This window comes from Ochotona curzoniae, unplaced genomic scaffold, assembly GCF_017591425.1.
Source record: "Ochotona curzoniae isolate NIBS_2020 unplaced genomic scaffold, NIBS_Ocur_1.0 scaffold_3835, whole genome shotgun sequence".
Taxonomy (NCBI): domain Eukaryota; kingdom Metazoa; phylum Chordata; class Mammalia; order Lagomorpha; family Ochotonidae; genus Ochotona; species Ochotona curzoniae.
The window spans coordinates 10,856,032-10,869,950 of record NW_024467114.1 but is presented as its reverse complement, the minus strand read 5'-3'; the positions used below and the strand labels follow the sequence as shown (position 1 = coordinate 10,869,950).

The window sequence follows — 13,919 nt, the reverse complement described above, 5'->3', positions numbered from 1 at the left end:
AAGAATTCCATGCACCGTGAGAGCAACCCAGTAAACATTATTGGATAAGATGACATGGAGACAGAATTCTGTGTCCTCAGATCACATTTAGCCCTTAGTCATTTCTGGGAACATCATATGACTTCACCTGATCTTTAATCATCCCACAATGCATAGGATAGTAGCGCTGGGCAAACCAGGTCAAGCATTCAATGGAGTTAAGGAAATGAGTCTTTTCTAAGCTAAATCTGCTGGTAACATATAGTTTCCAATGGTTTTATTTTGCACATTTGAGTATAGTTCTGTGTCACTGATATTCTTGCCTATTTCTGATCCTACACATGGTAGGCAATTAAATACACACTGTCCTTCTGCATTTGTTCTTAGGGCATAAACCAGGAAGAAGAAATTTTTGTTTTAGATTAACCTACTTCATCACAGAATATCTTATTTTAGATTTTAGATTTCATAAACACATTTCCCTCATAGAGATGTGTTCATATTTAATAAAAGATTTTAAACACAAAGTGTACTTAGATAGATACCAATGCCTTTCTACAAATAGTGATGCAATTTGAAACTTGCCATGTGCCCATAAGTTTCCATGTAAGCTAAGTACTTTAGCTGTCATATGTTGAGTTTTTATTTTTCTGTCTCATCCAAATGCAGGTGCTAGAATCTTTGCATTCACCCCAGAATCCACCCTCAATGTCTATAATAACAAAAGCTTCACCCTTTCACTAAAAGCTTATGAAAGCTGAATTTCTTCTTGGGACTGTTTCCCATAGGTCTAGTGCAAAATATGTTGACACAAAGGGAAGTTGTAAATCCTGAAGGATCTAATGGTAATGTACAAAGAGAAGCTAGCAGTAAAGGAAGCAGAGTCTCTTCACTCAAGCCAGAGAAGTAACAGATGATTTTGGAAGCACTGGCTTAGATGATGATGCTGGTGAGAATTGTGGTGAATCGGAGAACAAGACCAATGGTTATAAAACATCCAAGCAAAGAAGTCAGCGGGCTTGTCCACTTACTTGAGCTGGTGACTGTAAAGTGAACTGAAATATATTATTGTAAGAATTGAAAAACAGAGAGAAAGAAAGAAAGAAAGAAAGAAAGAGAGAGAGAGAGAAAGAAAGAAAGAAAGAAAGAAAGAAAGAAAGAAAGAAAGAAAGAAAGAAAGAAAGAAAGAAAGAAAGAAAGGTTGGAAGTGCCAGTAAGACAGAGAGTAGAATGGGAAATATTCTATGCTCCTAAATATATATTTGCAAAAAGCATTGAATCTGTTCACCTGATATAAATGAAGTAATTTTAAAAATGTAACATCTCAGAAGATTAAAGAAAGCTAGCTCACATACAAATCTGCCTCCCACAGAACAGTTGGCACTAGAGGTAGAATTTGGAGTCACTTAGAAACCTGCCCTGTGGTGACGGGGATGTCCCAGGGAACTTGGCAAAGAGTGACACAGTCACCCAGAGAGCTCTCCATTCTGCTTATCAATTCAGGGGTCACAGGGTCTCCTTCACAGCAACCCACCATCATGGCACCTGTCAGTTCCCATTCCATCCCATTTGTAACTAAATCTCTCCATCCAGCTTTCCCAAAGCATTCATTTTCTTATTGCTTTAGAGAGCAAGGATAGGAGGGTAGGATAAGACTTTGATGATAGGATAATATGATTCAACCATTGTTGTTAACCATCATTTTAATAATATTATGATAAAGCAGGGTAGGAATCACAAGGATGCATCTGGAACCTTCTCCACCCTCAACTTCTTCCAGGGAGGAAAATCGATGCAGGATACAAGATAAGAACAAAAGTACTACAGTTCCATGAGCACAAAGGACCTATTTGGAGGGAGTGGGGTAAAAATTCAGGGAGACCTCTTTGGGCTTAGAGTTTCTGCAGGAATTCTGATGCAAACCCAAACATTTTTAAAGATCTGGAGTAATGGCAAGGCGAAGGGTGAACAGGATGGGAGAAAACGAGTCAAACGGACAAACTGACCTCCCCTCCCTTTTCATCTTATTTTTAAGAAAAGTAATTAACCTTAAAGGAAAGAAGGTGTTAAGGGAGAGAAGGAATTTGTGGCCTTCTTCTACACGTCATGTACCCAGCCAAAGGAACTTCCAGTTCCCGCGGCGTGCTGGCTGCAGCAGCGCTGGGAGAATGCTTTAGGCCTTTGATTTCTTTCACTGCCCAATGGCAGAGAAAGCTATACTTTTTCACGCGATCAATTGGTTACTGTAAAAAACCCGCTCTGAGCGAGGACCAATGGATTCTTGCAGCCGTGGTTCTGGGAAACAGTTTATGGCGTGACATTGAGACATTGTAAACAAGGACAAGTAAGGGCGGGCCGCCAGCCCACGCGATCCCAAGTGGCTGATGTTGTACCCACAGTGGCCCAGATGTCTGCCCCAGCTTCCTCTTCCCTGGCCTCGTTCCCACCCTTTGCCCCCTCCACTCTGGGTACCAGTATCGGGTCAGCTGTGGTCAGCATACTAGCTCACTCTGCGCTGACTGTGGCCAAGAAGGCGGGGCCCAAAGTTCTTTCCCGAGCTGATGGGCGTGGCCCCGACTTCGGGACGTGTCTCCCCATCCCTGGAGGCTCCTCCCTTTTGCTATTAAGGGGGAGCAAGCGTGGGGAGACCAATAAAACCAGCAGCGGGTAGCGGGCGGGGAAAGACGCTAACCTGAGTTCACAGCCTCTGCACCTGCTACTTGTTCACTGTCTGCTGCCTGCGAACTCTCACACCCGGCGCAACGCACCTGCTTTCATCCCCAACCCGCGGTCTCCTGCGCCAGACCCACTTTCTGCCGCGGACTTCTCTCGCCCCTCCAGGCAGTCCGGCCTCTCCTGAGTGTGGTGGGCGTCAAGATGAAGGCGGCCCGCTTTGTGATGCGCAGCGCCGGCTCGCTGAGCGGTGCTGGGCTGGTCCCCCGGGAGGTGGAGCACTTTTCGCGCTACAGTCCCTCCCCGCTGTCCATGAAGCAGCTGCTGGACTTCGGTAAGAGCGGCCCCAGGACCCCAGGCTGGGGAGTTGCCTGAACTTCCAGAAGGGCCTGAGCAGCTGGTCGTGAAGCCCAGAGCATTGAGGCTAGCACAACCCACCTTTTCCTAGCTCTGGCCACTGTGGTCGACGCTGGCCCCTTCAACCTCATCCTGCTCTTTCTTTTCGGCCCAGGCCTTCCAGTCTTGCTTCCAGGCACCCTTTAACTGCAGCCCGGGAACTTTGGTTCCTTCTGTGCAGCGCACAACACTCTTGGGAGACTCCTAACTCCAGGGCGAGTCTCAGATGAATGGATATTGGTCCCATGTTCCCTAGCACCCAGCGTTACAGATCTGTGTTTTGATCGTTTGTTGGCACCGCTGCTAATATTGTAAGGTTTCCAGTTTGGAAACGGGAGAACTCTCCCTCCACCGGCTTACCGCGCATCGGGGTTTCAGGTCTGGACAGATTAACCATGGTGTGAGTCAAGCGCTATACTGGTTTATTAAGGAATACTAAGAGCTGTGAGATGCTCTGACCCTTTGAAAGGGGATCACCTTCGAAAGAGAAAAGCAGAATTCTGCAGAGGTAACTTCACAAATCAGGCTAGTATTGGATCTACTGCTTCAGATGTTTGGCCTGCGGGATCTGAGTTCTCGCTCCAATCCCTGACTCCCAATGTGTTGACAGTACAGACCCCGGGAGGGAGGGCTGATGGCCCCCCTAACCGGAGAACTGTTGTGGTCTGAGACTCCGCTTCATTCCCAGCATTTTGGGGAGAGTCCCTTGAGACACTAGCTCTCTATTTCTCCTCTCTCTCTCTTTCTCTCTCTCTCCCTCTTAAACAAACATAGTAAGTAAGAAGGAAGATATTGGAGAACTATTACTTGAATCCCAAAGCAATCACACAACTGAGCATACAGTTTTGTGTGTAACCATGATTGGCTAATTTACCCTACTGAAATAAACAATTTTAGCTATACTTTTTTTTTCAAACACTAAGCTCATTCCGTTCCCTATAGGTTCAGAAAACGCATGCGAGAGGACATCTTTTGCATTTTTGCGGCAAGAACTGCCCGTGAGACTGGCCAATATCCTAAAAGAAATTGACATCCTCCCTGAGCGGTTATTAAACACTTCTTCAGTGCAGCTTGTGAAAAGCTGGTAAGTCGGTGATTGGTGAAGTCTTCAGTGTTGCAACCAAGACCGGAATGCTTCCTCTAACACCACATTCCCATCCTCACTGGAAAACTGGTGGTCTGAATGATAAACATTTTTGAAAAATATAAAGACTCTTAAAAATTTACGGCAGTTAACAATAGAAAAATTATGTTATTACTAGGCATTTTTAAATACAAAAGTAGATTCCCTTACAATATTCACTTGGCTTCTGGAAGAAATTTGAAAATAATTGATACACACAATTCTGATCTTTCACGTTATGTAATAAAAGAGAGTTTGATATCTAGAAAGAAATCCGACGCCTAGAAACAGATTTAAGTGACTACTATTTTGGGAGGATCTAATCTTTGATACTTGCAAAGCGATTAGAGAGTGGGCTTTGCATTCAGAACTTGCCTTTGCCACTTCTTAACTCTGGAACCTTTGCCAACTGTCCTAAGTTTTTGCCTAATCCCCACATCTGATACTTAGGCCAATATACTCGAGTATAATCAAGTGAAATAATCTATCTGGACTGTACAGAGCAGTACCCAGCACCAACAGGACTTAGCACGGGCTATGATTATCTCATCTTAAAAATCTGGATACCGATGCTCAGAGAAAGCAGGGAACTCCAAGGAGCAGATTTTGGGAGAACTGAGTCAGCACACACACTGCGGTGGGCATGTGCCAAACCCTCATGCCAATTCACTGGTTACAGCTTTTGGTTTTCTGAGTCAACAAAGACATGTTTTGGGTACCCCAAGACAATTACAGTCTGCCACGCATGTCCAGGCTGTGGGTGTTCACTGCTGCATTTAAGACTTTTAAGAAACCTTTCTGAAAAGGAGAATTTCTGAGTGCCTTCGCCCAAATAAATGATAGGTTTTGTCAAATAAAATCCTTAGAAAATGGAAAAGGACCTAGAATAGTTACTGAAACACTTCTAAAGTAAATTTAAGGTTAGAAAAGTTGAGGGTTGAAACGTGATTTTTTAAAAATATTGTTTCCAAATGTTCTGAAGGAATGTTTTTGTAAAATCATACTTACTTTATCTTTTAAAATAACTTCAAAAAGACACTCTATTTCCAGCCATGTATATTGACTACTAATTTTGAAGCTGAAAATGCACACCTGTCACTTTTTACAGGTATATCCAAAGCCTAATGGATCTGGTGGAATTTCATGAGAAAAGCCCAGACGACCAGAAAGCTTTGTCAGAGTAAGTTCTACACATTGGAATATTGCGATTCTGTCTATTCTAGCCGTATTCCCCAAATTATTTTAGAACTCCATTAAAGGAACTCTGGATGTGAATAATAATGTACTACCCAGGATGACAAGTTTTGGCTTGCCAGTTTTAGAAGGGAAGGAAGTACAGCATTGAAAATGACATTAAAGTGAAGAAATGTAGGAACCAGTATTTTTAACATAAAATTAATTTTGATTCCATCTACTGATTTACAGGGATATTTGTGTCATGAGGTTTTCGTGCACTTCAGCCCCCACTCGAGATTACACATTTTCTTACAGAGTAATTGACAGTTTCTGGCAAATTAAATAAGAATCTCTTCCAGATCTGACAATGTATTTTGAAAGCCAGTTTCACAGTGGAATTCTAGAATCGAATTTAATCATCATTAATATTATTGAGAGGTTTATTAAATACCTATAATGAATGCACCAATCACAGAGTTAGTAATTTTACATGTAAACTAGAAAGAAAATAAATATGTTTACAAAATTACCTCCTTTACTGTGTTGGACATATCTGTAGTGAGAACCCTGGCAAGACTTCACATATTGCTGGATATGCTTGGCTGGATGCTAAGAAGAGGTTTTAGCCCTCTTCCAAGCAGTCTAAGGAATAGAAGTAAATGAAATTTATTTGAACTTTTGCTAACTAAAAATATTATGGCTTAGCTTTGTAGATACGCTCATCAAAGTTCGAAATAGACACCATAATGTAGTTCCTACAATGGCACAAGGAATCATTGAGTATAAAGATGCCTGCACAGTGGACCCAGTCACCAACCAAAACCTCCAATATTTTTTGGATCGATTTTACATGAATCGTATTTCTACTCGGATGCTGATGAACCAGCACAGTAAGTAAACTCATTATGGTCACAATAAATTGACAAGAATATACAATATAAGCAGTCCTACAGCCAAATGTTTCATTTGCCAGTAGATTGCATTCTTTCTCAGTAGTAGCTCTGATTGTCAGCCTGATCTTCTGCTTTTGTTTTTCAACAGTTCTCATATTTAGTGACTCACAAACAGGAAACCCAAGCCACATTGGAAGCATTGATCCCAAGTGTGATGTGGCAGCTGTGGTCCAAGGTAATTTCTAGATTTTGGCATTTCCCTTGATGAAAATGTCCAATATATGACTGCCATATCTATTTGAGGTAGCTCTACGGATGAATGTATATCCATACTGTCCCATCTATTATTTTATAAATGCTGCCATTGGGCTACTATGCTTTTGAAAGTCAGAGGCATAAACATCTGTAATAAAATCCAAACACATATGATGAATGTGTCATACTGTATACCATATTCCTATTGCTACAATTTAGATGCTGTCTTGAGTCTTCTTCAATAAAATAGTCTCTCTCTATATATATATATTTTAATATACATAAATATATATATACATAAATATATATATATTTCATATTCACATGCCAGTATGCTACTGGATATTTTGGACTAAGGGTAGTAGGCACCTTGGAGAACACATGGAACTAAGCATAAATTAATTTCATTGTTTTGAAAAACAAAACCTTTCATTGCAGATGCCTTTGAGTCTTCAAAGATGCTCTGCGATCAATATTACTTAACATCGCCAGAACTAAAGCTCACACAAGTGAATGGTAAGCTATAAATGAAGTATATTTTAACTTACCAAAGATTCGGTATTCTGATATACATTTTGAGTTACTGAGAAATTCACTATTCTCTACGTATGCTATTTTTTGGACATACAGTAACCATTGTGTTCCATTTCTTTTTTTCTCTTCTCAACTCACCTAGAATGTAAACCTTTTCTTTTTTTTTTTTTTGTAAGATTTATTTATTATATTGAAAGGCAGATATACAGAGAGAAGGAGAGACAGAAAGATCTTCCATCCGATGGTTCACTCCCCAAGTGAGCACAACGGCTGGAGCTGAGTCAATCCAAAGCCAGGAGCCAGGAGCTTTTTTGGGTCTCCCATGCGAGTGCAGGGTCCCAAGGCTTTGGGCCATCCTCTACTGCTTTCCCAGGTCACAAGCAGGGAGCTAAATGGGAAGCAGGGCCGCTGGGATTAGAACCGGCAACCATATGGGATCCCAGGCATGCAAGGCAAGGACTTTAACAACTATGCTATCACACTGGGCCCTAAACCTTTTCTTGAAGCCAAGATTCTCTAGCTATCTCGACTGACAAGTCCCAGTTGCATTTATTCACTTGCTATTAATGACTCCTTTGGAAAACTAGCTGGAATAAGTCATTTAAAATTTAAAGTAGCAGCTAACCTTCAATATTGTTTATCAATAACAGATTTTTTATTATAGAATTTGAGCAGTGAGGAGACTAGAAGTAAACAGTGAAATATGAGGAATAAAAAAAAAAAATCAGTTAAGCAGTGGAGCTATCCTCCTGAAGAGGTCAGTTAGAAGAATTGGAAACAGTGATACTTTAAATGACAATGTGAGGAACCATTCAGCTACAGAGGGGTAAACACCATGATTCCAGTTACATGACGTTTCTCACATGGCCAGACTGCAGCAGACAGTCTAATGGTGGTTGCCAAGGACTGGCTGGATGGAGGAGAAATGGAGAGGTGCTGTTCAGAGAATAAAAAGTTTCATTTGTGTCGGATGAATGAATTCTAGAGACCTGTTATACAACATTATGTCTATAGTTAATAAATTGTGCTGTATGCTTATAATTTTTAAGTAATTGAAGTCATGTGAAATATTCACACACTTACAATTGAACTGTAGTGGTGCCACTTTTTTGGAAGCAGAGCATACTTTAAAATCTTCACCTCAAAGACCTCTGAAAACACAGGGTCTTCTTACATTGATTGCACAAGACACGAGGCACTATTTTTTTTGCCTAAGCCACTTCTGGAAGATAGTTGCATCACAAAGCAAGACTATACACTTAAGTTGGTCAAACTGTCATCTTTCCATTCAAAGTGAGTTACTTTCCCAAGAAATATTCATACAGGAATAATTTCTGTTAGCAGTAAAAGTTAAAATCAAGTTGCTCAAGTTAAGAATTGTCTAGCTTATTTATGGAGGGTATGCTAACAAAATTGAAGGTCAAATTAAAGTAGTAATACAAAGATAGAAAGAAATCTCTAAGGATAAACAGCACTGTTGCATAACTGAAGAGCCTCTGGTTGAACTGTTTGACAGTATAAAGAGGGGATTGTGCCAGACCTTCTGTTTTCTGATTCAAACTTTGCCAAGACATCAAAGAATAATAGTTTCATTTTTCTTTCCAAACAGTATTACGAGTTTCTTCTCCTTGTTTTTTTCAGCCTCATAGTGAAATCTAAGCATTTTTAGAACTTAGGATTTAATGTTTGGGTGATACAAAGACCAAGAAAATTTAGACATATTTTACCATGTGTTAAAACATGAAAATTACAGCTAGCATTAATTTTAGTGGTATGCTGTAAGCATAGTTTCTATCTGAAAACATGCATAGTTGTAACTCTTCAATTGCCTAGTACAAACATTGAAAATAGACACAGATCTCACCTGTACTATAATTTATAGGACCATTGTGGCATATATTTCAACTTTACGTTTTTTAAGAGATTTATAAAAATCATAGATTACTAGGTATGGGGGTAACAACTGAAAAGCAACATTTTGCTGTTGTACTTCATGTTTAAGTGAGAAATTTCTAGGTTAGACTGTTATAATGGGGAAGATGAGGAATTTCCCAATCCTATGTAAATCTCCAGTTTTTACCATATAGAAATAGAGGTGTATTTTAGTGAACTGTTTATTCATTCTGAATTATCTTCGTTTTTTTCTAGGAAAATTTCCAGGCCAACCAATCCACATCGTGTATGTGCCTTCTCATCTCCATCACATGCTCTTCGAGCTATTCAAGGTATGACCCTTCATAGGAATGGCAGAAAAATGACAGAAAAGGGAGAGCTAGGAAATGGACGATAAAAAACAATTTCTACATTTAAATTAAGCTTACAAATAAGAAGTTGACAGCTAGCAGAATTGTTTGTCCATTCGCCATTACTCCCATGAACTGTATTACATAGTAAATGAATATTTTTCACTATAAATTCCACATGACACATTAATAAATGGCTATTTACAGGGTTGTTTTACTACTAAACTTTAAAAATAGAGGAACGTTGAAATACCTTCTGTGCTTTTATTTACAACATAAAAACCAGTTTTTTACTGTCATTCCTTCTGCTATTGAATTCCTTAATATTTTGTCTTCTTTAGAATGCAATGAGGGCAACAGTTGAGCACCAGGAAAACTGGCCTTCCCTTACACCTATTGAAGTGATTGTTGTCTTGGGAAAGGAAGACCTTACCATTAAGGTGAGCATTCTGTGTTTCATTTTTGACTCTCTCTTGAGAGAATTTCAAAGCGTACATAATAATGAAACTTTTTGCTCTGGGCAACAGATCAAAGTCACAAATGCCGTGGAGCTTACAAGAAGAAAACACATTTTTGTATGGACAAATACACACAGTGCTTAGAGTGTGGGCTCTGATGACTTCTCTGCTTGTTTTAGATTTCAGACAGGGGAGGTGGAGTTCCCCTGAGGATCACGGACCGCCTTTTCAGTTACACTTACTCCACCGCGCCAACCCCTGTGATGGACAATTCCCGGAACGCTCCGTTGGTAAGACAGCTCCGGGGTTCAGGGCATGCCTACCACCTACTTCTTAAAGTAGAGGAAGGATTACATGGCATTGTTCAGTAACATTGAACAATTTGCTTACGTTAAACAAGATGAAGACATTCTGTAAGGACTCCCTGACTGGCAGCAGAGACACTTCTAGGGCTGGGGATGTCTGTATCAGTGAGGATAACTCCTTAGATTTTGTATTTCAGTGATTGTGTCTGCTCCTTCTTTACCAATACTTGATCTTCCCCCTTCTCCCAGGCTGGGTTTGGTTACGGCTTGCCAATTTCACGTCTCTATGCCAAGTACTTTCAAGGAGATCTGAACCTTTATTCGTTGTCAGGATATGGAACAGATGCTATCATCTACTTAAAGGTACCTTTCCCATTCAACAGAGAGATCCTACTTCTAGAACAATTTCTCCCTTGATAGCTCAAAGTTCTATGGTTCAAAGTGAATTCCTCCAACTGAACTAAGAATGCAAATGATGACAAGCCATTCTGTTTTCTGTGTGGGTGTGTACACATTATTTGGTATGATAGCTTACCATAGAGAAAGCTGGGCCATGCTACCTGCCTCAGTGAAGCAAAGTCATTTCCCAAGAAGCCAACTACCAAAGTTTCAGAGTGAGAACATTCTTGTGTGACCTTTACAAGGCAACTCCTTTTTTTTGGCAATGAGAATTGCTGTGGCTTTGTTTCACTTGAACTTGTGAGAAATATATACTAATAATGCCCTAGCCTAGAAAACAATATCAGAATACTTGAGGTCCTAAGAAGACCTTATTAGAAAGCCAGGGAAAAGAAAGCTAACTGCTCACAAGTTGTCAACAGGATGCCAGGCACTTCATGTTTGAACTTTGAAACTTGTCAGCATGCTTTTTCTATTTCTGATAAAGTTTTGATTTACTTGTTAAGATCACTGCCCTGCTTTTGTTAATCATTTGCAATCTATTTCAACTGAACTAAATATTTGCCGATGTTAGTAATCTAAACATTAAAATGCCAGGCTCCAATTTTAGGCACTAGAGTTATTTGCAAAAGTGGTCTTTGGCTACCTGGAATAGTAAGCATACTCATCTCTTAAATGAGCAAGTGTCTTGAAACTACTGGGAAATAGACTTTTAATAGGTTAATAGTATCAAGTTAGAGCTCTCACTTTATAACAACAACAACAACAACAACAACAAAACACAGGTTTTTCTGGAGAGAATGGCTTTGTTTTTCAAATCTCTTATCAGCAATATCCAAACAAAGGACATGCACAAATAGGGAACATAAACTCTATTCTCTCACAATTGCATTGGTTCTATTCCAGTCCTTCTGAGGTAGAATTATGTCTCAGAAAGTCCCTAGCACACTGTGAGTTCTGTTATACTCTTATTCGTCAGAGAGTTGCAAAGTCAATTGAATGATTGAATATTTCCCCCTGATTATATTTGAATAATATTTTTTCGGTGAAGTTTGTGCCTGGTGTAATTTCTTTGGTGTAAATGCTTCGCCCTTTTCTTTCAGGCTTTATCTTCCGAGTCTGTAGAAAAACTCCCAGTCTTTAACAAATCAGCCTTCAAACATTATCAGATGAGCTCGGAGGCTGATGACTGGTGCATACCAAGCAAGGAACCAAAGAACCTGGCCAAGGAAAATGCGGCTGTGTGAAGAGGAACAGAGTCAGGGCACTCGACGGGATCAATGTGGGTCTGTGCCAGAGCTGCTTCCTGAATGTGTGTGTGGGTGAACTCACATGTCTTCGAGAACAAACAACAGCAACAAAAACATTCGGATGGGAACCTTGAACCACTGAAAAGCAGAACTTGTTTTTGTGACCCCAAAGAGGGCACCGGGCCGAACTCCAGGAGTTAATAGACGGCCAGCTCCTGGTTTTGTTAGAATAGAAGAACTCATGTGTTAAATCCTGAAGAAATTTATATGTTTCCATCCCGGTGTCAGCAAGAATGAGAAAGGGAGCAAACACAAAGACATTGGTTTCCATGTACCAATGCTTTAGGCAATTTGCATTAAATGATGTTGGTACTTATTGACTGGCAAGCACCCATAGACCAATGGTTTTTCTGCCTCGCAAAGGATTTGTTTAGTTTACACTATGTGATTAGAAATGTATGGAAGTGTACAATTTGTTTCTACTTGTTATGTGCTCTAGGGAGGGAAAGCTGGTGGCTAAAACAAAATGCGCTGTGGATGAGAAGGAATGAGTGTAACCATTTTGTTCATAGTTGCAGCCAAGGCCTTGAGCTTTTGTGAGAACCCAGAGGAACGTTCCTTCTGATCAACACAGCTCCTTTTGGATGCTGCCTTTCCTGTTCACACGTCACACAATAAGTGAACACTGAATGGTGCCAGGTGCCTCATCTTGGTTAAACTGTTAAATGTGCACTGAATTCAGGAGGTTTTGTGTTAGGAGAGGGAAGAATTTCTAAAGTGACAGCAGAAACAATAGATTGGAAAAATCAGTATTAGAAAAAGAAATGATGTATTCAGAACTCAACTCAGTAGGAGCGGGAGGGGCTATTCCTTAACCTGAAGCTGTAGTCATCCAGGGGCATCCATTTTCTAGGCTTAAGGAAAAAGATGTATTTTTGATGTGTTTGATATCTTCTCTACACTCCAGCATTAACATTTTTGTAAGGTAGCTTCTAATTGTCAAACAGATCAGAAAGATCAAGTTTTAAATACTTTGTGTGGCATTAAAAAAAAAAAAAACAAATAGCCTGAAAGTAAGAGATTCTTGCGCTGGACTTCTTTCATTTGAGATCACTGACAGTAAGAGCTGATGGTTGAAAGCTGTCACGTATAGGATACTTGGAAAGAATTCAGGGGTGATGTGATGCGCAGGCTGGCATGTCATTCATGCAGACTGAGCTTTAGACAAGAAGATAGGAAATAAAGAGAGATAGGGAAAAGGGAGAAGGCAGGCATCTGTTTCCCCGCAGATTATTCCAAGGAATTTTCTGTATTTTTGTGGATCAGTTATTTGTGAGAGGATGAATTGATGTCTTTCAAAACAGTGTGACTTCTCTAATTACCCTCCCTCTTAGAAAACTTCTGTTAGATAAAGTTGTATGTGCCAAATTAATGTTTCATCTGACATATAAAAGTTAGGACTTTAGGCATTGTGAAAATATGTGAAACAATCAGTACTGTTTATTTGTTGAACTTCACGTAGTTGAACTTGTGATGGCCTAGCCATGTGGTGCTCATGGAAGTGGCAATAAAACCCTCACCTCTTTGTTGTGGATTTCAGATTTTATCATTAGGAATCCTAGACAGTGCCTTTTCTGGATGGTGGAGTGGACTACACAAAACTGTTTGCAATACAATATTTGTTGCTTGGATTTTTACTGAAAGTTGAATTAAGTGTTTTTGCATGTATATTCTTGTAATTTACCAAAGATTCAAAGTGATTGATTACTTAATTAGCCAAACACTGTGAACTGTGCTTAAAATATTAGCAAAAGAAATATCAATATCTCAATAACATCAACGGTGTAAATGGAGTTTGCAGGAAAGTAGCTTGTGTTGGCATCTGTGAAATTGTGTGAGAGCTTTAGCATTTCTTTAGAGGGATAATGAATGCTCAGGCCCACTTAAATTATTAATGTTGGAATTGTGTCTTTGCCTTTAGGCTATGTACAGACATGATCATTTTTATAATAAATTTTGTATTATAGTCATAGATATGATCTGTTGAAGTTCTTTTCTCAAATTACTTTGAAATATTAGGAAAAATTTGGGCCAAAAGATTGCCATCATTTTTCACTCAACTGTAATTTATCTAAACATTTGATAGAGTCTCTAAAATGTCTTAAAAACAACTGAAAATCTTAAACCGTTAAGCAAAGCTAAGTGCTTTGTAGTGGCTTAGAAATTTCCAATTAT

General features: G+C 39.7%; 1 protein-coding gene across 1 annotated transcript; it reads left to right on the top strand.

The window, feature by feature from the left end:
* The first annotated feature begins 2,635 nt into the window (after positions 1-2,635).
* PDK4 (pyruvate dehydrogenase kinase 4) lies at positions 2,636-13,714 on the top strand. The gene is made up of 11 exons (XM_040964917.1): positions 2,636-2,986; positions 3,991-4,132; positions 5,280-5,351; positions 6,053-6,237; positions 6,389-6,475; positions 6,934-7,011; positions 9,178-9,254; positions 9,614-9,712; positions 9,910-10,020; positions 10,285-10,398; positions 11,538-13,714. The coding sequence occupies exons 1-11, from the start codon at positions 2,857-2,859 to the stop codon at positions 11,679-11,681; spliced, it is 1,239 nt and encodes a 412-aa protein (XP_040820851.1). The 5' UTR covers positions 2,636-2,856; the 3' UTR covers positions 11,682-13,714.
* Positions 13,715-13,919: the final 205 nt, after the last annotated feature.

What these genes read in the sequence shown, in the direction of transcription:
- PDK4 (XM_040964917.1), top strand. Translation starts at nt 2,857, where the DNA reads ATGAAGGCGGCCCGCTTTGTGATGCGCAGCGCCGGCTCGCTGAGCGGT. An exon ending in GACCAGAAAGCTTTGTCAGA is followed by an intron (nt 5,352 to 6,052) that starts GTAAGTTCTACA and finishes ATTATGGCTTAG; the next exon opens with CTTTGTAGATACGCTCATCA. An exon ending in TGCTCTTCGAGCTATTCAAG is followed by an intron (nt 9,255 to 9,613) that starts GTATGACCCTTC and finishes TGTCTTCTTTAG; the next exon opens with AATGCAATGAGGGCAACAGT.